Below are 27,592 nucleotides of genomic sequence, written 5' to 3' on the forward strand. Positions count from 1 at the left end.
TGTAGCATGGCCTTTTCTTTCAGACACAAATAATTTGAAAGGCTTGTCGTAATTTGGTAGGCCAAGAGCAGGGGCAGAGGCAATTGCACGCTGAAGAGTATAGAAGTTGTCAAATGCTTCTGGTGACAGACAGAAGGGGTCTGATTTGAGAGCGTCATACAAGGGTTGCATGAGCAGAGAGGCCTCAGGGATCCAGGCTCTGCAGTATGAGATGAGGCCTAGGAAAGCATGTAGGGATTTTGTGGTCTTTGGGGGCGGGATGGCCAACACTGCTCTGACACGATCACGTGTGAGATGTCTGGTGCCATGTGACAGGCAGTGGCCTAGGAAGATTACAGTAGGCTGGCAGAATTGAAGTTTGATGAGAGACGCCTTACATCCTTGATCTGCAACATTTTTCTGTTGTGGGGACATCATCTCCACAAAGGAGCAGGTCATCTACGTATTGAAGTAGGACAACCTCCGGATGGTCAGACTGCCAGGGGTCAAGGATGGTACTCATTGCTTTTGCAAACTGGCTCGGGGAATTCTGTGCCCCCTGGGGCATAACAGTCCATGTATATTGTTGTTTTTCATGTGTGAAGGCAAACAGGTATTGACAGCTTGGTTCCAGGGGAACACTGAAGAATGCATTGGCCAGGTCAATCACTGTGAAGTATCTAGCAGAAGGTGGAACGCCAGAGAGGAGCGTGTGTGGGTTTGGCACAATTGGGGTGTCCAGAACTGTTGCCTCATTTACTGCTCTGAGGTTCTGGACCATTCGGTACTTCTCTGGTTCACCCTTGGGTGTCTTCTTTTTTACAGGAAACAAAGGAGTGTTACATGGAGATTAACATTTGACAAGAGCCCCTTTTTCCAGTAGTGCTTGGACTTGCTTGGTAATGGCTGCCGCTTGGGCAGGTTTCAATGGGTATTGGGACTTTCTTGGTAGCTTTGCCCCTGGAATGAGTTTAACCATCACTGGTGGGACTTTTAGATGGCCTATGTCCTCCGGGCCTGAGGACCACAAAGTCTTAGGGACACTGTTCAGTAGAGATTCAGGGAAATTGTCCCTCAGGCCCGCTGCATAACCATGGGGTTTCTCTAGATGGAGCATCAGAGGTAAGGAACACAAGGCTGAGGTATCTGAATCAGACAGGGCCGAAGATAATTCCACTTGGCCATCAGGTGTGAAAGTGATTGATGCCTGCAGGTGGGAAAGCACATCAGCACCTAACAGGTTAATGGGACATGTGGATGACACCACAAAACAGGCAAGCAGACTAGGGCAGCTGCCAACCCGTAAAGGAGTAGTTAATGGACTTTGTCTTGGAAGACCATCCACTCCCACACAGGAGACATCAATATTGGACAGAAATGAAGAATCAGGCAGGTGTTGTTCAATGGGCAAAGTAACAGTGGCTAATGCCCCCCCTTGTTCCCCTGCGGATACTGCCATGACAGGGGTTAATGATACAGGCTTTCCAATGTCCTAGTCTTCTTGGGCTAAATCAGGTGAGGGAGGTGCTGGGGCCTTTGTGGTAGTTTTAGGCCTGGATGATCTTTGGGGTTTAGGGGGCGCAGGGCAATCCCTCCTGAAATGGCCCTTTTCCCCACAGTTAAAGCAGATCCCATCTGCAGGCTTAGTGCCTTTAGGGATCGGTTGTTGTGACACCATAAGGGGAGTAGGATGAGGTCTCCTTGGAACCTGTGCAGCTTCTAAGCCCCTGGCAACTAGGAGCAGCTTGTCAAGGGGAACCACTCTATACTCAGGGCGGGCAGCAATAATACCCTTACGTATAGAGTCTTTGATGCCCTGAACAAAGGCACCAGAAAGCATCTGAGCGTGTATTTTGTTGCTGAGTTCAAACCCTAGGTCAGTGAACACTTGGAAAAGTCTAACATGAAATCTTTCTACAGATTCACCTTTTTCCTGAATAATGTCGTTAAGGCCTGCTGCTAAATCTGCAAGCTTATCTTTAGCCCAGGCCCTCAGTTGGTCACAGAACTCAATACCAGACATATAATCTGTGTCACTGGCTAACCAATTAGTACATAGGTGGTGGGCAATGCTAGGCCAGTAGGCATCTCCAGCTTTAATGGCACAAAGGCTCAATAAGTCTCGCCAAGCGGCGGAATAAGTTTGTTGGATCTGAACTATTGCTCTGTAGAAGGGCATGGGCTGTTTTTCAGGGTCAGGAAGTGATTTCATCAGTGTACTTGCTTGTGTTGGGTTAAAGGTGACATACATTATAGGGGCCTTGTCTCCCTGAAGCCTGCGGCCGAAGGGGTCGTTTAAAGAACGCTGGGATGATTGAGGCGAAACTTCCCTGGCATCCGGTGGCATCTGGTAGCCATGGGAGCTAACCGAGTCAGATTCATCTGCTTGTGTCACCCGGATTCCCGGGGGGTGAAATACTTGGGGTGTCAAGGCTGGGGGCAGGAGTGGCACTCCTCCGGCCGGGGCTGCTGGTGTACTAAGTGTTGGTGGTAGCAAGTCATTCGGAAGGACTGGCATAAGAGGTGCTGTGTTACTGGGGGATGCCATATTGGAGGCGTGGTAGGAAGTGACGTTTGGGTTCAGTGAGGAAGTGGCGGCCATGTTGGATGTGGGCATAGCGTGGGCAGGTGTAAGAGGGGCTGGCTGCGTGACTACGGGAGGCACAGGGGAGATGGATGAATAGGGCGGAAGTGACGAATAAGGATATGAGAGGGGCCAAGACATTTGGGTGGAGTAGGCGTAGGGCGGTGGTGACGGGTAGGGACTAGGAAGGGCGGAAGGATACAGAGGATACGGACATGAGGACGCGGAAGGGGAGGGATGAGAAGCGGGTGGAGTAGGAGGGGGAGAGGGTGGAGTAGGCGGGACTGGAGGAGTAGGAGGAGGAGAAGGTGGGACGGGGGAAGTAGGGGAGGCAAAAGGAGGAGAGACAGGCAGAGGGGATGGGTCAGTGGGAGGAGAAGTGGAAGATGGACAGGCACGGGGGCATGTGGGTGAGGACGGGCGGAGGGAGGTCATGTTGGAGGGATGGAAGGGGCTAGAGGGAGATGGACGGGGTGAAGGGTTGGATGAGGATGATGGGAGCTGCGGGACTGATGGTGGGGAAAATACAGATCCATCAGCATTCAGGACTGGGTAAACAGGGGCAGTGGCAGGGAGGGGACTAGGAACGGGAGCTATGGTCAGTTGCTTTTCAATCATTGCTGAAGTGATGCTGGGAGGGGTCGCCTCGTGTGCGCCATAACTGGGCGCCGGCTCGGAGAGCTTCGAGGCAACAAAGTTTTTATGGTACACAAACAGTTTTACACCTTTATGATCAACCTCTTCCTCAATCCATCCCTCTTGCTGAATAGCCTTTCCCACCCGGTACCAAGCCTCCGCTGTCCGGACTAAATCATGATCTAAAAGCTTTCCTTTCTTTTCTGTCAGTAACTTACGCCAGCTCTCTGGCTGCAATCTACCGCACGGAGGTACGGCAATTCCACACACTTTAGCAATTTTATCAACCTTTTTAACCATCTCTTCTCCTTCTCTATCTTCCACCAAATCACATGCTAACCAACCCTTACTGGGTTTACCTAACTTCTGTCCCATGCTTCCTATATAAGGCGTCCCAAATATAGAGAAAGAGAAACAGAAAGAGAATGTCTACAGTGCTCGACTGCTACGTAAGAATAAATTCCAACGTACGTCTTCCCAAAACGTAGACTAGTCACTGATTCCGCCTACCCGAGGTAGCCGCGGATTGGAGCGTGGCAAGAAGTGTGTGACCAATCACTTCTCTCAACAAAGAGAAATAGGAGGGGAAAGTGTAAATAATACAGAGAGTAAGATGAAAGTAAACACAGGAATTTGCGTGACAGACAATAAAGACAATATTCAAGTGTAAATACAGTACATGCATCACAGTGCAAATAAGTTCAACAGTTCAAATAAGTTCAACAATAATCCCTTTCCTTGACTCATGTGGCAAAAGCCACCTACTTCAATCCCGTAGTACACCTGCAGACCCACCCGCAAGTCCCACTACCACATGGTGATGGAGACAGCAATACCTGCCTGAATCCACCTGCCACAAAAGTTAAACTGGAACACCCAGCGTCAGCGCTCGAGGCTGCAGTGTTCCACCTCTCTGCAAACAACAAGCAGAGTAAAGTGGTGTCCAATGAGGCTAGCAGTCAAAGCGACACTTATGGGAAACCCCCAGGAGGCAGTGAGTCTACACCCCTCCACAGATTCCCCCCCTCTTTTTCCTTCCTGCCATAGCTACTCGGCACCTAAAAGAGGAAAACAGGCAAACAGAAGATCCCCAGGAAAACTTCCACAGATCCACCCCCCTTTTTCCTTACTACCACAGCCACGTGGTACCTAAAAGGGGTAAACAGGCAAATAAACTACCCGGGCACTAAAGTAAGGACACACCAATAAAAGCAAACCCAGGTAACAGATAGTCAATAGGTGCAGGTAAAGTAGGTATTAACAAGTAAGGTGTAGGGTCTCTGGGCAAGATATTACCTGCCTTTGATGTCCTCTCGGCAGCTGATCTCAGACGCTGGGGCAGGTTAATCACAGGGGCTGGAACATACCGGACAGGTGCTGCAGCAAACTCTACCGTGTATTCAGAGGTGATCAATCTCCTTCCTTCCCCCAGGATTCATCCACCCCGCGTCTTCTTGGACGGCTGCCCTAGCAGGGCATAACCCAGGCCGCACGGATGGGCGCCAACTGATATAGTATTCTTTTAAGCAAACCAATAAGTTTGAATGACTATCTGTTCCTGACCAAATTAGAGATGATTAAATTGCGTATACGCAGAAGTAAATTCACACTGACACGAGGTTCAGGTTAAATGAAAGAACTTCAGAAAATTTAATGGCATCTGTTAAAAAGTGGGTGCGCAGACCCTTATAAAGGCAAAATTACATCATTGTAGAAAATCAAGATATCAACAAGAAAACATTATCAATTGGCTTAGGTGTAAAGTGGCTAGTTAAATGCCCTCCCCACTGGGTGTTACATCTCATGTCATAGCTGACGTCATGTCATTCTCTTCCAGGTTTCAGCACCATCTTGCTGGCACGAGGAGCTCACTCGATGGGAGGGGGGTTTTGGCAGCTATCCATTTTGAGTAACTGGCACGTTAGTCTTTCAAAGTTAGCCCTCAAGTTCTTTTTAGAAATTATACATTTTATTAAGACTATCTGCTACAATGTTTCACTTAACAGGATCCTAGCATTTCCTGCTGACACACTATTTCTATGAACAAAGCATTCTTGTAAGATCTAAACTATGAGGCCTATGAAAGGAATATAAGAGTATAGTATTAAAGGGGCCCAGTAAGGGTATAGTTTATGAGGGGCCTAATAATTCTACAACAATAGAAGTCAGTTTCCTTCACGAGTGTGTGTTTCAGGGCCTGCCAGGGCACAGTGTCACACCAGTGCAACTCATATCTGGTGTAACAGTAGTGTACATGTAAAAAATAAATTAAAAAAATTTGACTGAATTTGATTGAATAGCAGTTAGTTGTCTGCCAGTGTGTGTGTCAGGCTCACAGAGTATACTGTGCCCACTTGCCCAGTGCCACCACTCATATCATGTGTCACAATAGCTTGCATTTAAAAAAAAACTAAACTTTTTTGACTGTAATATAATAGCAGTCAGTTTCCTTCACTAGTATGCGTTTCAGGGCCTGCCAGTGCCACCACTCACTCATATCTGGTGTCCCAATAGCTTGCATTTAAAAAAACAAAGCTTTTTGGACTGTAATATAATAGCAGTCAGTTTCCTTCACGAGTGTGCGTTTTGGGGCCTGCCAGGGCACAGTGTCACACCCGTGCAACTCATATCTGGTGTAACAGTAGTGTACATTTAAAAAAAAAAAAATACAATTTTGACTGTAATAGATTGAATAGCAGTTAGTTGTCTGCCAGCGTGTGTGTCAGGCTCACAGCGTATACTGTGCCCACTTGCCCAGTGCCACCACTCACTCACTGGTGTCCCAATAGCTTGCATTTAAAAAAAAAACTAAACTTTTTTGACTGTAATATAATAGCAGTCAGTTTCCTTCACTAGTGTGTGTTTCAGGGCCTGCCAAGGGCCACCACTCACTCACTGGTGTCACAATAGCTTGCATTTAAAAAAAAAAAAAACTTTTTGGACTGTAATATAATAGCAGTCAGTTTCCTTCACGAGTGTGCGTTTCAGGGCCTGCCAGGGCTCAGTGTCACACCAGTGCAACTCATATCTGGTGTAACATTAGTGTACATGTAAAAAAAAAAAAAAATTTTTTGACTGTAATAGATTGAATAGCAGTTAGTTGTCTGCCAGCATGTGTGTCAGGCTCACAGAGTATACTGTGCCCACTTGCCCAGTGCCACCACTCATATCTGGTGTCAAAATAGCTTGCATTTTAAAAAAACTAAACTTTTTTGACTGTAATATAATAGCAGTCAGTTTCCTTCACTAGTGTGTGTTTCAGGGCCTGCCAAGTGCCACCACTCACTCACTGGTGTCACAATAGCTTGCATTTAAAAAAACAAAACTTTTTGGACTGTAATATAATAGCAGTCAGTTTCCTTCACGAGTGTGTGTTTCAGGGCCTGCCAGGGCACAGTGTCACACCAGTGCAACTCATATCTGGTGTAACAGTAGTGTACATTTAAAAAAAAAATACAATATTGACTGTAATAGATTGAATAGCAGTTAGTTGTCTGCCAGCGTGTGTGTCAGGCTCACAGCGTATACTGTGCCCACTTGCCCAGTGCCACCACTCACTCACTGGTGTCCCAATAGCTTGCATTTAAAAAAAAACTAAACTTTTTTGACTGTAATATAATAGCAGTCAGTTTCCTTCACTAGTGTGTGTTTCAGGGCCTGCCAAGGGCCACCACTCACTCACTGGTGTCACAATAGCTTGCATTTAAAAAAACAAAACTTTTTGGACTGTAATATAATAGCAGTCAGTTTCCTTCACGAGTGTGCATTTCAGGGCCTGCCAGGGCTCAGTGTCACACCAGTGCAACTCATATCTGGTGTAACATTAGTGTACATGTAAAAAAAAAAAAAAAAAAAATTGACTGTAATAGATTGAATAGCAGTTAGTTGTCTGCCAGCATGTGTGTCAGGCTCACAGAGTATACTGTGCCCACTTGCCCAGTGCCACCACTCATATCTGGTGTCAAAATAGCTTGCATTTTAAAAAAACTAAACTTTTTTGACTGTAATATAATAGCAGTCAGTTTCCTTCACTAGTATGCGTTTCAGGGCCTGCCCAGTGCCACCACTCACTCATATCTGGTGTCCCAATAGCTTGCATTTAAAAAAACAAAGCTTTTTGGACTGTAATATAATAGCAGTCAGTTTCCTTCACGAGTGTGCGTTTTAGGGCCTGCCAGGGCACAGTGTCACACCCGTGCAACTCATATCTGGTGTAACAGTAGTGTACACTTAAAAAATAATAATACAATTTTGACTGTAATAGATTGAATAGCAGTTAGTTGTCTGCCAGCGTGTGTGTCAGGCTCACAGCGTATACTGTGCCCACTTGCCCAGTGCCACCACTCACTCACTGGTGTCCCAATAGCTTGCATTTAAAAAAAAACTTTTTGGACTGTAATATAATAGCAGTCAGTTTCCTTCACTAGTGTGCATTTCAGGGCCTGCCAGGGCACAGTATCACACCAGTGCAACTCATATCTGGTGTAACAGTAGTGTACATTTTTAAAAAATACAATTTTGACTGTAATAGATTGAATAGCAGTTAGTTGTCTGATAAGAATAGTACTACTTAACACACTACTCCTATCTGGTGGCACATTAGATTGCACGCGCAGTGCCCCAAATTTGAAGTAGGAGGACCGACCAAGCATCTTTTTCCATCTCCTGCTTCCTAAAATCGATGCCTTATATACACGTCCTCTGATAGGGGACGTAACAGGGATTAAACTGATAGGAGTGGTGTGTTAAGTAGTACTATTCCTATCTGGTGGCACGTTAGATTGCACGCGCAGTGCCCCAAATTTGAAGTAGGCGGACCGACCAAGCATCTTTTTCCATCTCCCCCTTCCTGGGTGGAGGAAGAGAGACCTTCAATGACATCAGTGAGGACAAGGAACGGGACATGGCTAGCTAGGTATCCAACCTTGTGCAAATGGGGAGTTTGTGGTTGTGCAAATGGACTATTTGCGGTTGTTTGCGGTGCGTTAAACGGGGAGTTTGGTCTGTCACTGTGAAGCGGGCGTAACCCTTACACTACCTGATCGATACAACATCATACCTGATGTTTTAAAGCACGTTATTCCAAACAATTTAGGAATGTTAGGTGATTTATGCCTTTATGGATTAAAACCAGACTCTGCATCAACTATGTAATTTTCCATGGGAGTTTTGTCATGGATCCCCCTCCGGCATGCCACAGTCCATGCCACAGTCCAGGTGTCCCCTTGAAACAACTTTTCCATCACTATTGTGACCAGAAAGAGTCCCTGTGGGTTTTAAAATTTGCCTGCCCATTGAAGTCTATGGCGGTTCGCCCGGTTCGCACGTTCGCGAACATTTGCGGAAGTTCGCGTTCACCGTTCGCGAACCGAAAATGTTATGTTCGCGACATCACTATTTGGAAACCGTCAAGAGAGGTTGGTGGTAAGCTGGGATTTTACTACATGAATTATTAAGGGCATTTTCTTAGACCAAGAGTATGCAACCTTTGGACTACATGTCCCATAATGCTCTTACAACCATAATGTTAGCAAAGCATCAAGGGAGATGTAGTCCACAATATCTGGAGAGCTGAAAGTAGCCTACACGTGCCTTATACATTAGTAACACTTTCCCTTTTCCACATCATTAAATTGAAATAAATACTCATATGGAGAGGACAGTCAGCATGTGAAACATATGGATAAGGAAATCTGTGGACAAGCTATTATTATTTCCTACCAGCATCAGGTTACTAACACAACTAAGGAGATTTGTAAAAGTGCCGCCAAAACTTTTATATCAAAATTTATGTGAATTTGTAATGCAATTTATTAAACCTGTCGGGGTTTTTATGCATTGCTGCCTTTGTGCCCTAACCATAATAGTTGTTTTTTTAATACAGGCCATTTTTGAGTGTAGGTAATTTTTTAATACACACCATTTTGTTCAGCTACGCAACATATTTCATTATTTTCTGAAATAAAAGTATTCTATTCAGCTTTCTTTTTTTTTCATTTACTTTAAATTTGATTGTTCTGAAATGGAAATTTCTGTGAGAACTTGCAAAATCTGCTATGAATAAAACCGTCACCTTTTAGATCACTTTCAGTACATTTTAAGAGATATGATCAAAATAATGACTGTAATTATCACTTTTCTTGACACTTTGATAAATATCTCCCATGTTCCTAGGAAAGGCCAATATAATTGACACTATAAAAAGAGTCTGAATGAGCTGCAAGCATAAAAGATAACATAGACACAGGGATAAGTCCTACAGGGACCTAAAGGGAGTCCTACAGGTCATGTGGGCCAAGGGAACAATGTCTTTATAGTCAATTAGAAAGATTCTGTATAACAAATAGCATATTAATTGAGTTGGAAATAAATACCAACTGTACCATATTTCTAATCCGTTCTAATAATAGCTCAACTGGTCAAGAAAACACTATCTTGTCAAGACTTGTTGATATCTAGTTGTGTCAACTATATTTAAGTAGATATTTCTCCTTTTTCACACCAGCTGAAAATTGCAAATTGTGAGGTTGAAATATTATCAACTCAGCATATAATATAATTGTATAACTTCTGTGCTCTTTGGCCCATTCCTTTTGATATAAGGAGCATCAGCTCTTTCACTGTGAGACTCTGAGAATCCCCATTGACCCTGAAATTCTGCTCACTCAGAGAATATGAAAAGTGTTCATTCATGTTAAAAATCTAGAAAATTTGTTATCATGGTCCTTGACTTCTGGATGCACCCAAACATGTAAAATGGGACTTTCTGCCCAATGAACATTGAGACTGTCTATTCAACTTGTCAAGAAAAAAAAAGGATTTGTATTTCATTCATGTAAGTATTGATAAACAGAAATAGTCTTGTAGATAATGACAAACAGTCACAATCAATTTCTGATGAACGGAGGGCACATTTATTCATAACATGTATAAAGAAAGAAACAAAAGATCCAACAATTAATCAAAAGATAAAAATTAATCAAACAAATAATATATCGATTGTCAACTTTTTGAATTTACAATTTTAAAACTTAAATAATTCTATTGCATCAATTATAGAATCTAGATAGCTAAAAGATGTTCTGATTAGTTTAGCTTAAGCGACTTAAGAAACAAATGAATAATGGTTAGTGATGGGTTAAACAATATATTTAAGATTTGCTTATGAAACTATATTTTTTCTATGTTACCGCAACCATCAGACAACCAGGCAGAATTCCAGATTCAACAGAACATCGCTGTTTGGGTTTAATTTCAAATAAAAAAAATGTATATGATTTCCAGGTCTAGCTTCCACATAATGGGAGCAATGACCAACCGATGACCTAACAAGTTGTTTCAACTAAAAACTAGCCCGTTTAGCCCGGATAATACCAAAAAAAAAAAAAAAAAAGAATCAATAATAATACATTCAATACCATACTGGTCCCTTGAGAACAGGAGAACACTCCTTTGTTGAGCTGCTGTTTTGGACAGTATGGTGTTCCTAGTCCTTCGAAGGGAGTCTGCCAATTAGCGAGGTATGAAATGTAGTTGCTTGACACTAGCAGCAAGTAGTGGCAAAAGTAACAATGAATTAATCCAAGAAGAGAAAGTATAGAAAAGTAGACATTTAGATGGTATTAGTTAGTAGACAATGTTAGTGGCTATTATGGTGGTTTTGGCCCGATGCCAATAAAAATAATAAAAAAAAAGTTTTGTGTATAATCAAGTTATTTTGATTTGTCATCTCTCTCTCCCCCTTCTTCCAGGTTAATTATTTCATAACAAAACCATTGCCTTATCTGTAGTAATTATTTCTAATGGTTAAAGGGACACTATAGTCACCAGAACAACTACAGCTTACTAAATTTGTTCTGGTGAGTAGAATCATTACCTTCAGGCTTTTTACTGTAAACACTGTCTTTTCAGAGAACATGCAGTGTTTACATTACAGCCTAGTGATAACTTCACTGGCCACTCCTCAGATGGCTGTTAGAGATCCTTTCTGGGTCATGGCTGCCCAAAATGCATCCAAACATTCAGTGTCTCCTCCCTCTGCATGCAGACACTGAACTTTACTCATAGAGATTCATTGATTCAATTCATCTCTATGAGGAGATGCTGATTGGCCAGGGCTGCGTTTGAATTGTGCTGGCTCTGCCCCTGATCTGCCCTTTTGTCAGTCTCAGCCAATCATATGGGGAAGCATTGTGATTGGATCAGGCCACCACTTCTGATGATGTCAGAGGTCAGAGGAAGTCCACATGCAGAGGCAGCAGCTTCAGACTTCTTGAATACAAGTGAGATTTTACTATCTTTAGGGAGGTAAAGGGGGCCAAGGGGGCTAGATAGTGGTTTTAACACTATAGGGTTAGGAATACATGTTTGTGTTCCTGACATTATAGTGATCCTTTAAGGCTAAGAAGGCATTTCATACACTATACTAAACAGTAATTAGTAACAGTTTTTTATGAGACTTGTGGACTTTTTGGCAAAATTGTAATTCGTCCGAATTTGGTTGTTTAGCAGGTCTGCTGAATTCTTTAATGCCAAAATGACACATGGATGTATAACTGAACAAAAGATTTGTGCAATGATTGAGCATGGTCATTTATATTGTGATTTGGAGTTCGGCCCATGGTGTCACAAAAGCAGATCATTGATGGGAAAAGAGATGATTAAGGTTAAAGGAACATCCACTAAATGTAGATTTTTTTCACAGATCAAGTGAGAATTGAAAGGGGAAAAAAAGGAGGAACAGTAAAAAATCTATATTTATACATTTATAGATTTTTTTTTTTCTGCTTCACCTCTATTTCCCTCTTTTGGTTACTTTTTCTTACTTGATCTGTGAACCAAATGACACAAAAATATGCCATATCAGTGTTCTACAAAATATATACATAACAATTCTATACATAATAATTATAATAATGATATTATGTATATATTTTTTAAATAGTTTTACATGGACAACTATTGGACTACCCGTGCCAAGTATTATTTTCAAACAAATAGGTTCAGCCAAACCGAATCATTTATCTGTGTAAATTCAAGTTTCTATTTAAAAAAAGAGTAGTGAAGCTAAATAAAATGTTTATCTCTGAAATCAGCAGAAGAACATGTGATTTGTATCACTTCCCCATGATATTGAATTCTGCATAGCATTTCATGTTCAACACTGCTCTTTTTTCTCTGCGTTGCTCCATCACGATGCTGCTTTCCTGAATGTACAGGCCAAAAGAGGACAATAGAGCAAATTTGAATATTATAAGAGTATTTTATTTAATACCTGGGTTCAGGTTAGAGTACATGCAGGTACTCGTCACTTATAAAAGCTTGTTTTACAGGGTACGGAGAGCATGTTGAAGAAACGCGTGGGGAGTGCTTTTTGCAATGCATTTCTTTTTTCAATCTTTTTGAATTTTTTATTTAAGTTTTGCAAAGAATAATTACAAAAGGACAACAGAAACAATGAAATGGGTATAGAATACAAAAAGAAGGGGGCTGGAGTGCAAAGAATCAATGTACAATATTCATTCAATGGTACACTAAAGTATATAAAGACAATCAGGGTCATGGGTTTTCTCCTGGGTTGGGTATTACAATCATTTATAGTTCGGTAACTCCAAACACCAATTGCTTTTTGTATGCTAAGCATTGAGGGTAATATTGTACCTGCTTAATCTTTGCTTTGTTTCCATGCATTTTAGCAGTAGGAATGGGTAGGTGTTATCAAAACTGGGGTAAACGTCAATTGGCTATGACTTATGTAACCATAGAAAGTGCTTCTGTAGAGTGGTATGACTGTATGTTGCCTAGGGTGGTGGATTTCTGCACAGTCTTTTGGTGATGTATGAAGGGGATGGTAAGAAGGATGATCGTTAGAGACATGGGTAGGCAAAAAACTATTTACATTATTGTGTCAGAAGATGTTTAATGAGAGAGAGATGAAGTTATGATACAGAAAGGGTCAGGGGTCAGGTTCCATCTGAACAGCATCTTGTAGGCTTGTTCTTTGTGTGTAACACAAAAGGTTAAAGTCATGCACCCATGCTTCGATATATGGTAGTACTATTTGTGAGGGTTGTGTGACTAATGAGAGGTATAATGTAGAAATCTGTCCTTTCCTGTTTGCTTTTTTTTAAGGGGAAGCGTTTGAAATAAAATCTTTGAAATCTTGGTAGGAGATTCATTTTGATTGAGGCCACTTGTCCCAGCAAGGAAACGCTCAGAGTATAGTTTAAACCATACAGAGGGGTAAGGTCTGAGAAAATCTTGATCCCCAAGTATGTGATGTTAGTGGTAGCAAATTGAAAGGGGAAAGCATGTTTTATGTTAGAGTCTGTCATCATATGCATACTGAGCATTTCTTTTTACAAACGCTATATTAAAAAATATTTTTTATTTTATTGTTGCATTCATGAAAAAAAAAAAGCCTTTGGGTTTTGTTATTCAATATTTATCCTTCTGATCTAGACCAGTGGTGACTAACCTTGCCACAGCAGATGTTAGTGAATGGAAGGTGATAGCCAGCCATCCTTTAGTAGATTTCTTAAATATAGAAATATTTCAAATTAATTCAAACTGTTTATTATGAAGCGTAAATACATAGCTCCATGTCTAGCCTTTTATCTTTTATCTTGGATAGATCAAAGCCTGTAGGCTGACTGAGTATAAATAGGAAATGGGATAGCATTCACCGATGTACATATTTGCAATAAGAACACATAGGGCGTTTTTTTCTACTCTCTTCCAAGCAGATCTGTGCTCTGTGAATGACCGTGATTGATTGTTTATTTTGCTGAGTAGTTGGGATCTTTATAAAGAGATCTCTCTAGTTAAATATACACAGGAATAAATAGAGAAACATAAAATTAAACACACAAACCTTAGTAGTATATTTTCTAAGGGTCTAAATAGCCGTCAGCTGCCGCAAATGCTGCATCCCGACGCCATCAATAAGTGATTCTGTGTTCATTTGGCTGCTTATTCCAACCCATTTGGACCATGCTGTTTTATGATTTTGGCTGTTATTAAATAGCATAAACAGCTGCCAAAATCAATGAACAAACTGCTGGCTATTTCCGAGTTTGTTTGCTCAGCATTTTGACTATTATGCTAAATCTTTTTTTTTTTTTTTTTTTAGTAGTTGATTTTTAAATTACTATAATCATTGCATGATTTAATTTTACCAGACCTTGTAAAAAAAACTGTAAAAAAGTTTTAATATTTTAAATGTTTCTTTTAGCATTTTTATTTTGAATATAGGACTATATTATCCTATATAGGATCAGTCTTGTCCTACTAGACTATATTATTTATTTGTGAGCTTTCCATGAACATTTCCTAATGTCCCTGACCCAAGATTACTGTGTCTGCTCCTCCATCCTGCAGGTAATGTAAGATGGAAGAAATGTCATTGCTGAGTTATCTCACCTCCTATCACTAGCCCAGGTTGGACAGAATAGATATTAGTAATGCAGGGTTGTAAATTCCACAATATCAAGGTGGCTTAAGAGGGGTGGAGTATGAGTGCACCCCCAGCCCACACTCTTAAATGGTTTGACAGTCCATATTGTAACCACTACACTGAGCTTTAAATGTCATTTAGCTTAGAGTGCCACTTTAGGCTCTTCTCTCTCCCATATATATTGTGGACATTAAGTGACCATTTTACAGGTCCCACCTGGTCAGTAGGAGCCTGGAAAACACCTTTTTCTGCTTGCCACTTCCCATTGGGGTGAAGTGCTGTTATGATTTGAGCTGTTATTAAGTAGCATTGTTGACTTCCCAGTGTTGGCTGTTCTAAAGAAACAAACCCAACATCCATAAGCACTTCAGCATTCTGTAGTGGTTAGGGTGCCAGGAGTGTTAAAGTTGTCAAAGTGTTTTAACACCTTACGTGGAGTCTGCTGGCACCACTCACCACTTCCGCTGCAGAAAGAAGGTGCAGCACTTAGCTCACTGGCTGACAGTGATCGAGGGATGCTCTTAGTCAATAAACTAGAGTGCTGTAGTGGTTATGGTGTTTAAGAAACACAATTGGTTATGGTGTTTAAGAAACACAATTTTGATCTTAGGACGCCGTTCAGAGGCGTAACTAGAAACCATGGGGTCCCACTGCAAAAACTGCCCTGGGCCCCACTCATACGTCTACCCCCTGCCACTCTCCACATGTCTACCCTCCCCCTTTACTCACACATACAGGCACATATACATACAGACACACACATACATACAAACACACACACACATACATGCAAACACACACAGAAAGACACATACATACAAACACACACATACACAGACAGACACACACACACATACATACTCACACACATACACACACAGACACACACATATACATACAAACACACATATAGACATAGAGACATATACATACAAACACACATACAGACATAGAGACATATACATACAGACACACAGACAGACATATACACATACATACAAACACACATATATATGTACACACACCCACACACACAGACATACACACCCTCCTGTTTTCTTCCCTGGGGTCCAGTGACTCAGCCTGATGGGAGTCAGAGTTCCCAGTCTGACTCTCTTCCTCCAGCGCAGCTCCGGTGTGAGCTGGGAGGAGTGATCGGAGCAGTCACTTCCTCCCTGCCCAGACCTCATCACAGTGGGGCCGATCACGCTGTTAAAGCACCACAGCGCTTTAATTAATTTCCATCGGGCGGCCCCGGCGGTTCTACCTCGTGGGATGTGGCCACAATACAAGGCGTGGGCGCAGGGGTCCGCAGGGCGCCGGGCCCCCTGGAGTGGCAGGCCCGGTCGCAGCTGCAACCATGCAACGGCGGTAGTTCCACCACTGACGCCGTTGTTTCTAAAATATTTTGGTTTGGAAATTGTGTAATATTTTGGACACCTTTATTACTCTGACACTGTATTTTGTTTTTGTTATATATCTCAAGAAAAAAAAAACAATATTTACTGCATGAAAATAATTACGAGATAAAAGAGCTTACAAGCGATTGGTACATTGTTTATGATTTTTTTATTTTATTTATTTATTTAGATACCGAGCAAACACGTACTGCTCCAAGTCTGATGTGGACATGTTTTGTCGAGAGGTCTCCATTCTCTGTCGCCTCAACCACCCATGTGTGATTCAGTTTGTCGGAGCTTGTTTAGATGACCCAAGTCAGTTTGCTATAGTAACGCAATATATTTCGGGCGGATCTCTCTTCTCCCTGCTGCACGAACAGAAAAGGTTATTCTCTCTGTAAAGAAATAATGAACTCTCAAACATGAATATTTGTCCCCTGACAATCAAATCAACATTATTCCAACAAGCATTGCAAAATAATATTCTAACCTTTTGGTTTCTTTATAACACAAAATCTCATTATTCTATTTCAGTGGCAGAATGGAAAAAAAAATAACTTCTTTGTTCTTTTTATGTTTATTTAACAAACCGCAGTAGCACAGATATATTTGGCAATAATTATACAAGATGTAACTGTCTTCACCAGACTGATTATTACAGAAAGCTTACTTTTAAAAGGTTGCAGCTTACGCACATCTAAAATGTACAGGATAAAATCAGGGATCTACTGAATGCAATATAGAAATATAACCGTACAGATTGGTAAAGGCATAGAATGCTACATTTTGAGAGCATTCAGAAGTAAGTTATAAACAGGGACAGTTGACAAAAGAAAATACTGGCTACAGCACAGTGATGCTGTTTAGCAATAAGACATTATTAGCTGGACAATGCACATTTTTTGATGAGCAGTGTAAATGCTGAAACATTCTGCTTTTTGTGGAGGGGTATGAGTCTCGAGTGAGAGCATTTATATAAGAACATTTGGTGAAAAATCATAACATATAGAAAACGTATAGAAAACAACAAACACAATATCAGCAAGATTAGGGCTGTGAGCGGCCAAGAGTAGGTCATCTCCAGTGGACTGATAGGTAAAACAGTGGCAACTGATGTTGAGAGGAATGTCTCTGTGCCATAGATGTTTCTCAGGTGCCAGCCGAGTTTGACTGGGCTGAGGTTTGGGGTTTGTGCCATGAGTAGTTTCAGCAAAGTCTCTCTGGCGTAGACAGTCCCAGTACTTTGAAGAACTTCCCTGCGTCTGACTGTTGCAGTAATTGGATTCTCTTCCCATCGTGGAGCACTGTTAGTTTGCGGCCAGGGCCCCAACGGTATTCCACTTTGTGTTTTAAGAGCTGAGTGACAGGGCAGAGATATTGTTGCCAGACCATGGTGGACCTAGTCAGGTCGTTAACGAAGGAGAGGTCGGCATCTTCAAAGTGGCATGTTGGTGAGTCGCGATTGGAAGAAGTCCAGCAAGTCTCTAGGAACCCCCGTCCAGGTCTCTAGCTGATTTGGGAATCTGAAAGTAATTCTCCACCAAGATAGCTTTAGCCTTAGATTGTGATAGCATGCAGCTCAGCAGGCATCAGATGTAATGAGGGACTTCGGTATCTGTGATGTCCTCAGGGACACTCCGAATCTTGAGGTTACGCTGTCGCTTGGAGTCTTCAAGCGCTGCAAGTCTACCTTCCACGAGGAGGTTTGCTTGCTTGAGCTTGTCCATCTCGGACTGCTGATCATCTTGCCTGCGTTGCACAATTTCACCAGAGTCCTCCAGTGCCTGCAGTCTAGCTGTTATGACCCCCAAGTCCTCCCGGACCAATGCGATGTCAGCAGCAGATTGGGCTTTCATCTCCTTAAGCGGGTTTTGAATGTCGGCCTTGCTTGCAGGCGTTTGTTCCAGGCTGAGGTTGGTTCTTGCCCACTGACCCACAGGTAAGTGCTGAGGTTCAGAGTTTGCCTTTGTTGCACTCTGTATGATGGGGAATAAGAAGTCATCCATTTCGCTCTCCTCCGATGCAATGTCTGAGTCCTCCCTCATAGGCGCCATTTTAGTAGGCCACGGTTGTGGAGTCACTCTGAGCAAAGTGCCTATATCTTGTGAATAGGAGGCTATATTACTTCTCCTGAGTGTAGCCTTTTTCCCCATAATGTCTTTTGGGGGAATATCGGACAATTTTACCAGATATATGTCATTGTAAATCAATTCAATGCTCTTGCAGGAACTCTTTGCATGTGCGTCTGCTTCAGTCGGTGGCTAACTCTGCCCGCCCTCCCCCCCAGAGAGATTTGATTGCTAACTATAATATATAATGATAATTGATATTTTGATAGCACTTACCTGATGTGTCCTTCCTGGAATATGTTGTTTTGTGAGGTTGAAATCAGGGAATATGCAGGGAATGTTTCATGCAGGTAGGACAAACAGGATCGGGGGTAAGTTTATAGGTAAAAATATTAGACCATAAGAATAGCTTTCTCCTATCAAGAAAACATTGGAAGGGAAATCATAATGCCTTAAGAGTCATATGTATTAGAGCCAAACTAGAACAATTTTTATTAGACGTGGAAGTTTATTTAGATACAAACTGCAAATTGTCCGAGTTTGGGCTGATTGTGTTGTTTAAACAGAGCAAGATATACATAATAAAGGGCATGGAAGATCACAATCTATCAATTCAAATGTCCTGTTCTCTAAAAACAAAATGTATTGTCCTTTAAGACTCATCTGGCGCATAGTTCCACAGAAATTACAGTGGGTACAAATTATGGTGTCATGTTCTGTGCTCTCATTGATTATTGGAAAGGAGCATGGGAAGTGATTTACGTTATGACAAAGGACTGGATACCACCAAGGTTTTCAGTAAACCATGAAATGGCATACAGTGGGCAAAATAGCCATATTAAAAAATTAGCGAGGTCGGAGAATATTTCAGATTCATCTATTTCAGTATTAAACTTTCATTTCATTTTAAATTCTTAACAAACCGAGTTTAGTGTATAACTCTGCAGATTTCTCCCATCCCTGAACCAAAAAGTTATAACTCAGATTTCATCATCTTAAAATTACTAATGTTAATTTATTACAGGAATATTGACCTTCAATCAAAATTAATTATTGCTATAGATGTTGCCAAAGGAATGGAATATCTTCACAACCTGACATACCCCATCATACACCGTGACCTAAACAGGTAAACTGATAATAGTCTATGGATTCATAACCTGATATAAGCCATCATACACCGTGACCTAAACTGGTAAACTGCTATTAGTCTATGACAGTGGTTCCCAAACCAGTCTTCATGGCCCACCACAGTCCAAGTTTTGTCAGTATCTCCATTGGAAGAAACAAGGGAAATACATAAATCCTGGAATGTTGGCGGGCCGCTATCCCGAACCTGGCTCTATCTTGTTGTCTATCTGATTTCTGGTTTTGTTTGATTCTGGCTGGTCATAACTATTCTGTCTAATTGTTTTTACCTGAAGTCCGGCCACTCTAAGGCCCCACGTGACACACTTTATTACTGAGGTTATATACTGTGTACTGGTTATTATACTTGTCTGTGACACTAAAAGGGTAAACTGATAATAGTCTATGGATTCATAACCTCATATAACCCATCATACACCGTGACCTAAACAGGTAAAATAGTCTATGACCAGTCTTCATGGACCACCACAGTCCAAGTTTTGTCAGTATTTCCATTGGAAGAAACAAGGGAAATACTGTACATAAATCCTGGAATGTTGGTGGACTGGTATCCCGAACCTGACTCTATCTTGTCGTCTATCTGATTTCTGGTTTTGTTTGGTTCTGGCTGGTCCTAACTATTCTGTTTATTTCTTTTTACCTGTAGTCCGGCCACTCTAAGGCCCCATGACACACTTTATTACTGAGGTTATATACTGTGTACTGGATATTATATTTGACTGTGACTCTAAACAGGGAAACTGATAATACTCTATGGACTCATAACCTGACATACCCTATCATGCATTGCTATTTAAACAGGTAAACCTACAATAGCCTGATAACCTGACATATTCCATCATAAACCATCAATTACATGGAACTGTCACTTCTGAGTAATTCATAGAGGTAGAGTCATTGTGAAAAAGTCATACATGTTGTGTTGGAATTTTACTGAAATTCCAATACACAAAATGAAATACATATTACAAATTAGGGACTACTACTGTCAGATTTGGTGCCACCCTTTGTGTGGTGCAAACAAGGATTTGGACTTTGACCCCTGGCCTCATGCTTTGGAGGATTCCTCAGGTGAGGACCCACACTTACATAGCTCTCACAGAGACATGATAGAGCAGCAGACTAACATACCTTCCATTAGTCCTGGATCCAGCAGTACCAATTCCGATTTTGGGGTCCTGTCACACTATGCAAGGTTGGTTCCCTGGTGTGCTGTATCTGGGGATACCAGGACATGTACTCACCAAACATAATGTAAGTGCATCATTAGAGCTGTTTGCACTGTGCTGAAAGATGTCAGGCTCTAGGACCATGAACATAGTTTCAGAAGTGGACATTCAAACTAGCACTACCCTATTTTGAGTACACCCCCCCACTTCATGGGCTGATCTGTACCTTTCAGACCACTATTTTTTCAGGAGGGGTGGCTGACCCCTTGTCACTGTCTCCTTCATATCTCTTCCACCCTAGTACAACAATCATGATTGTGTGTATCTCTATGTTTAAGCATGTTACCACATAGGTTGCAGCATGTGACAAGGTCTGGCTAAATTATTGGGAATTACTGGAGACCTGGATCATGTTGCAAATCAGGACACACTACCATGAATATCTGAGTCTTTATAATCTGCAATTTCATAATCAATTTCTAGGTCTATAGATATGCATGTAGACTTCCTATATGGTATCACAAAAATACAATGTGGTTACTCCAGAGTACATAAACATGAATCCTTTTTGTTATGGGGACTGTAGTCTGAAAAATAGTGACTTGATTACAGGGATCTTTGTGAAATCAAAAGATAAGTATAGTGGCATACACTTATATCCTCCCGAGACCCAGCCAGTTAACTTGTGTCCTCTGTACTGGACATTTTGTTCACATGCATCTCCTTTTATTCTTTTGAGCTGCTCTATTAATCTCTGCTGTGCTGTAAAGAGGATATCCTGGGCTTTCCATTGATATGTCTTGTGATAGGCTGGGATGCTGGGAACCTCATCTTCCTTTTCATCAAATATGGAAAGAAATTGGAAGACAACACAGTAAAGGAGGAGACCATATTTAAAAGAAGAAAAACTACAACAACAAGAGGACATAGTGTTAAATTAGAGGGGCAAATGTTTAAATATAATATCAGGAAGTATTACATTACTGAGAGGGTAGTGAATGCATGGAATAGCCTTCCAGCTGAAGTGGTAGAGGTTAACTCAGTAAAGGAGTTTAAGCATGCGTGGGATAGGCATAAGGCTATCCTAACTATAAGATAAGGCCAGGGACTAATGAAAGTATTTAGAAAATTGGGCAGACTAGATGGGCCGAATGGTTCTTATCTGCCGTCACATTCTATGTTTCTATGTTTCTATGACATTTTTTTTCCTCGGTTCCCAGGAGGATATGAATATCCATTCACATGTTAATGGAGCCTCAATATATTAATCTTAAGTAGTGATGTCGCGAACAGGAAATTTTCCGTTCGCAAATGCGAACTTCCGCAAATGTTCGCGAACGGGCGAACCCGGCGAACCGCCATAGACTTCAATAGGCAGGCAAATTTTAAAACCCCCATGGACTCTGGCCACAATAGTGATGGGCCCCCACCCACCTGAGCGGTGGGTGGGGGCCCTAAACAAGAATAAGGGGGGGAACCTAATGTCCTCCCCCCTGGCCCCCACCCCTGAGTGGTGGGTGGGGGCCATAAATACAAATTGAGCTGGGACCTAATGTCCTTCCCCCTGACCCCCACCCCTGAGCGGTGGGTGGGGGCCCTAAACACAAATTGGGTGGGACCTAATGTCCTCCCCCCTGGCCCCCACCCCTGAGCGGTGGGTGGGGGCCCTAAACAAAAGTAAGGGGGAAGGACCTACTGTCCTCCTCCCTGGCCCCCACCCCTGAGCGGTGGGTGTGGGCCCTAAACACAAATTGGGGGGACCTAATGTCCTCGCCCCTGGCCCCCTCCCCTGAGTGGTGGGTGGGGGCCCTAAACACAAATTGGGGGGGGGCCTAATGTCCTCCCCTCTGGCCCCCACCCCTGAGCAGTGGATGGAGGCCCTAAACACAAATTGAGGGGACCTAATGTCCTCCCCCCTGGCCCCCACCCCTGAGCGGTGGGTGGGGGCCCTAAACACAAATTTGGTGGGACCTAATGTCCTCCCCCTGGACCCCACCCCTGAGCGGTGGGTGGGGGCCCTAAATACTAATAAAGGGGGGGGGACCTAATGTCCTCCCCCCTGACCCCCACCCCTGAGCGGCTGGTGGGGGCCCTAAAGACCAATAGGGGGGACCTATTGTCCTCCCCCCCGGCCCCCACCCCTGAGCGGCGTGTGGGGGCCCTAAAAAAAATGTCCCCCCCAGGTGACTAGGGGTCCCCAAACCCCTAGTCACCCCTCCCCCCCCAAAAAAAATTATCCCCCTACCTACCCCCCTCACCCTAAAAATAATGAGGGGGGGACATTTAACTAAGAACCTGTAAAAAAAAAATAACTTACCATTCGATGTTTTCTTTCTTCTAAAATCTTCTTTTTTCAGCCCCAAAAAAGGGCAAATAAATATCCATAAAAACCGACGCAAGAAAAAAAAAAAAAAAAAACGAGCGCAAAAAACAATAATCCATCTTCACCCGGCGAGGGTTCCGCGCAGACTGAGCTCTGCAGAGCGGGGAAGGTAAATGAAGAGACTGACAGGTAAGTCTCTACATTTACCTGTCACAGCACTCTGGTTGGTTTGAAATCCACCAATCAGAGTGCTCTGTGTCATTTTAGTTCTGTGGAATTTTCCCGCGCTGTGTAATTTGACTCATAACACTCTGATTGGTGGATTAAGTAACCAATCAGAGAGTTATGAGTCTCTTCATTTACCTGTCAGAGCACTCTGATTGGATGGCTTAAACCCACCAATCAGAGTGCTCTGAGCCTACTAGCAGGGCGGGGCAAGGCTTTATTAGCCTTGCCCCGCCCTGCAGAGCTCAGTCTGCGCGGAGCCCTCCATGGGTGAAGATGGATTATTATTTTTTTTGCGCTCGATTTTTTTTTTTTTTAATTGCGTCGGTTATTATGGTTTTTTATTTGGCCTTTTTTGGGGCTGAAAAAAGAAGATTTTAGAAGAAAGAAAACATTGAATGGTAAGTTTTTTTTTCTTTTTCTTTACAGGTTCTTAGTTAAAGGTCCCCCCCTCATTATTTTTAGGGTGAGGGGGTAGGTAGGGGGATACTTTTTTTTTGGGGGGTGACACATTTTTTTAGGGCCCCCAATCCCCGGTCAGGGGTGGGGGCTGGGGGGGAGGACAATAGGTCCCCCCCTATTGGTATTTAGGGACCCCACCCGCCACTCAGGGGTGGGGGCCAGGGGGAGGACATTAGGTCCCCCCCAAATTGTGTTTAGGGCACCCACCCACCGCTCAGGGGTGGGGGCCAGGGGGAGGACATAAGGTCCTCCCCCCTTACTTTTGTTTAGGGCCCCCACCCACCGCTCAGGGGTGGGGGCCAGGGGGAAGACATTAGGTCCCCCCCAATTTGTGTTTAGGGCCCCCACCCACCGCTCAGGGGTGGGGGCCAGGGGGAGGTCATTAGGTCCCCCCCAATTTGTGTTTAGGGCCCCTACCCACCGCTCAGGGGTGGGGGCCATGGGGAGGACATTAGGTCCCCCCCAATTTGTGTTTAGGGCCCCCACCCACCGCTCAGGGGTGGGGGCCATGGGGAGGACATTAGGTCCCCCCCAATTTGTGTTTAGGGCCCCCACCCACCGCTCAGGGGTGGGGGCCAGGGGGAGGACATTAGGTCCCCCCCAATTTGTGTTTAGGGCCCCCACCCACCACTCAGGGGTGGGGGCCGGGGGGAGGACATTAGGTCCTCCCCCCTTTCTTTTGTTTAGGGCCCCCACCCACCGCTCAGGGATGGGGGCCAGGGAGGAGGACATTAGGTCCCCCCCCCAAACACAGGCTATGGGGGGATAATGTATAATAAACAAAAACAAAAAAAATTAATGCAGCTTCAGAATTAATCTTAATTGTATGCTGTCTAGGAGGTGGGAGGGCCTGGGAGGGAGGGTCTGCTGCTGATTGGCTGGAATGTGTCTGCTGACTGTGAGGTACAGGGTCAAAGTTTACTCAATAATAACGAATAGAGGGCGGACCGAACATCGCATATGTTCGCCATCCGTGGCGAACGCGAACACGCTATGTTTGCCGGGAACTATTCGCTAGCGAACCGTTCGGGACATCACTAATCTTAAGTCATTCTCAGTCTTATGATTCTTGCTGTAAGTTCTCCCACAAAAAATTGAGACAATTACTTTGTGAAAAATTTGAGAATTATACATCTTTTTCAGTCTCTGATCTCAAAAATTTAAATTATTATTGTATCTCAGAAACTGCAGATTGGCTAATTGTTAGCCTTGATGCGTACACCATTACACGGACATTACTGTAGGAATGTTTTCTTGAAATCCACGCTGTGCTTTGCAATGAATGATTTAACATTGTATCGGCCCTGTAGTAAATGTTTGAAGAATAAGTTTATTAGGCAAAACCAAAGTTCACTTAGAAGTTCTAAATCCCCAAATCCCAAACTTGCGCAATCACTGATCATTCTAAAAGTCTTTTTTGGTCATCTTTTAGATGACCAATTTTATTTCTCCTTTCTCTATGCTATATAAATTCAATTATAGTAAGGATTTCGATTTACAGAGCTGGTCCTGGTTGGAAGAGTTTAAATATTGATACCACTTAAATACTATTGTCTGAAATATAATTTGTTTTCTTCAGTTGACGTTTCTTTAATAATACTTTTGATATTTAATGCTTCTGTTTTGAGAGTTACAAATATAATTTTCCATCACTATTAGTCATGCAACCTGCATCCAAATAGCTCTTTTTTATTTTTGTTGAATATTGTTAAACTTCTGATTCTGCATGGATCAATGGAATCTGTATGAACAATTAGACATTTCTCATTCCTCCTCATTTTAGTGCAGCGTTCAGACGCTTTATTGTTTAAGAGCCTTGGAAACACATTTATTTTATTTCCTGCCTAGATTATGTACAACTCGCCAGTAACACTCGCAAAAGGATGCTCCCAGAGCGATAAGACACTGTTTATGAATCACGCAGATGACTGAAAACATGTTATATGTCATATTTTACAGTCCTGTGATAAGAGTATTTCTTTATTTGTGATGGGAGATAAACCACACAAATTCTCCTGTGATTAGGCACACAATCGAAGTCATTATGGAACAGAAATTGTTTCGGGTTTTTTGTTTTTTTTTTATGCAAAGAAGACACCGATGAGGACAGATTTCTTAGTATTGGTTGAGTGAATGGTGTACTGACAAGCAAATGATGGTTAAAATGGCATCGTCTGAAAAGGTACTCCTTAGTAATTAAACTTGTAATTTTTTTAAATCAATCGATTACTGACAGATAAGGCAAAATGTATATCTGTTTGGCCTGTTTATAAAGATTGTAACTGCAGCCGGCTCCCCTATTTACCACTATAAAGTCTTAAAGACAGAACTTAGCAGGGCTAACCATCCAGTTATCTTAGCCATAGTATTATATAGTTAGTAAGAGATCCTCTATCTAATATACATATAAATAATTGAGAATACAATATAAAATGAGGATTGTCTTGAAAGCAATAAATATTGTCTTTTTAAATATTTTATTAAATAAAAATATAAATATAGACATATAAAATCCATTACAATAATTTATAGCAGAGTTCATAAGATGAAACTATATGCTTGCAATATCATTAAAATAAAATAACATACCCTCTTGAACTTGTCAACATCTCTGTCATATATTTTGGAGCGACAGTATCTCTGTCTCCAAATCTCTCCTCTGTGTGCTAACATTAAAAGAGTACATATTTATACCTTAGATGTTCATTTTAGGACCTCACTTATCTTGGCAAAGATACAAGGCAATAACTAAAACGTAAGGGTGCACACGTCATGGGAAATTCCATTAATCTAAGACAAAATGGCGTAAGTTAGAACTACGCAGCCTATTATGCACTGGAGGTAGGTAAGAGGTTATTGCTATTACGTAGCATAGCCTTGAAGTTTGTTTATGCAATAATTGTTATTGTATTAAGCAAAGACAAACTGGTGTAAGTTAGAACTACGCAGCATATTATGCTGAAAGTCGGTAAGAGGTTATTGCTTAAGGAAACATGCATGAAAAACAATATGTTCCATTTCTAACACCTTTTCAGTTTACAATATCTCTTAAAGACAAAGTACACAGTTTAAGAATACAACTTTTATTCTAAAACTTGTAATATTTGCGTTGTCCCATAAAAAGCTGTCAACTCCCAGTTGTCTTTATTGCAGCTGTACAGTATTCAATGTAAGGTCCTGTCCCGCCGTTTGTTCCCTGGTGTCCTCATTTTGGTACAACCTTGGAACTGTCCCCAAAAAGCGTAGCGCGAGCACGTCATTCGACGTGCTTGCACTAAGCTAATGGAACTAGGACACTGCAGAAAACACTGACACAGTGCTCTCTCCATGGGTCTTGCTTGAATGAATGCAGGCAGTCTAATGTGCAATTCCATCAGACTGACCTGACAGTTTTTTGGGGCAGTCCCGTCCCCATTTCAGCCAGGTCTGCCAATTTCGGCAATGCCCAGCATTGACCCCAGCCTTTATTACCCCACCTTCCGGTGTCCTGATTCATAGGGGGCTGATGCTGGGACACATATCAACAACAAAGTGTAATATTATACAGAACATGGCAATCCTACTCCAGTGGCATAGTTATTTTCAACTATTAGTCTAGGAACAAATGTCTGAAATCTAGATTTAGTCACTTCTTAATTGCATTCAAACACATCCATTTTCTCAATTCACAGTCATTACACATGTTTTTTTTTAACATTATAAGGGTAGATTGATGATTGTAAACCTGCCCTTATTTATTTTTCTTTGTAATTGATTATAGCCAGGCATGGTGGTAATTCTGCATCATTACGTCGAGCATTTTTCCCAAAATCTCTTATTGTTTTAAATGAAATAGATGAACATTATGGGTGTCAGAGTTACATTACGGAACTCCGCGTGAGAAATATACATATATAGAATTTAACAACAAACAAAATAGAAATTAAATGTTACATAGTTGGTTCCAAATAGGTAATATAGAAATAAAAAAGACAATTTAGGTAAATCACACTAAGGGTTTGTAAAAAAAAAAAAAAAAAATACCAATTTGTAAGGTTTTGTGTGTATGTACATTTAAAGACTCATGTTGAAAAATCAATTCACTTAATCTCTAGATATGAAAAAAAGTAAATTTCCCAAAAACAAATGATCATTGTTGACC

At 42.0% G+C, this 27,592-nt stretch overlaps 1 protein-coding gene and 1 long non-coding RNA gene across 4 annotated transcripts in view; one reads left to right on the top strand and one right to left on the bottom strand.

Moving 5' to 3' along the window:
* The window catches only part of TNNI3K (TNNI3 interacting kinase), a 203,524-nt gene that overhangs the window by 60,885 nt on the left and 115,047 nt on the right, over nucleotides 1–27,592 (top strand). For both annotated transcript variants that reach the window (XM_063427225.1, XM_063427226.1), the window contains 2 exons: nucleotides 16,245–16,439; nucleotides 19,148–19,252. In XM_063427225.1, coding sequence (XP_063283295.1) covers nucleotides 16,245–16,439; nucleotides 19,148–19,252 — 300 coding nt within the window. The remainder of the gene's footprint in view (nucleotides 1–16,244; nucleotides 16,440–19,147; nucleotides 19,253–27,592) is intronic.
* On the bottom strand, nucleotides 16,255–26,115 carry LOC134568580 (uncharacterized). 2 transcript variants are annotated; one of them, XR_010084041.1, is made up of 3 exons: nucleotides 26,041–26,115; nucleotides 20,404–20,490; nucleotides 16,255–16,422 (listed from the first exon to the last, which is right to left on the bottom strand). It is a non-coding gene; the product is annotated as an uncharacterized LOC134568580 (long non-coding RNA). The 2 variants fall into 2 exon arrangements; XR_010084040.1 differs by having other exon boundaries at nucleotides 16,255–16,449.

Source organism: Pelobates fuscus, chromosome 7, assembly GCF_036172605.1.
Source record: "Pelobates fuscus isolate aPelFus1 chromosome 7, aPelFus1.pri, whole genome shotgun sequence".
In the NCBI taxonomy this organism is placed as follows: domain Eukaryota; kingdom Metazoa; phylum Chordata; class Amphibia; order Anura; family Pelobatidae; genus Pelobates; species Pelobates fuscus.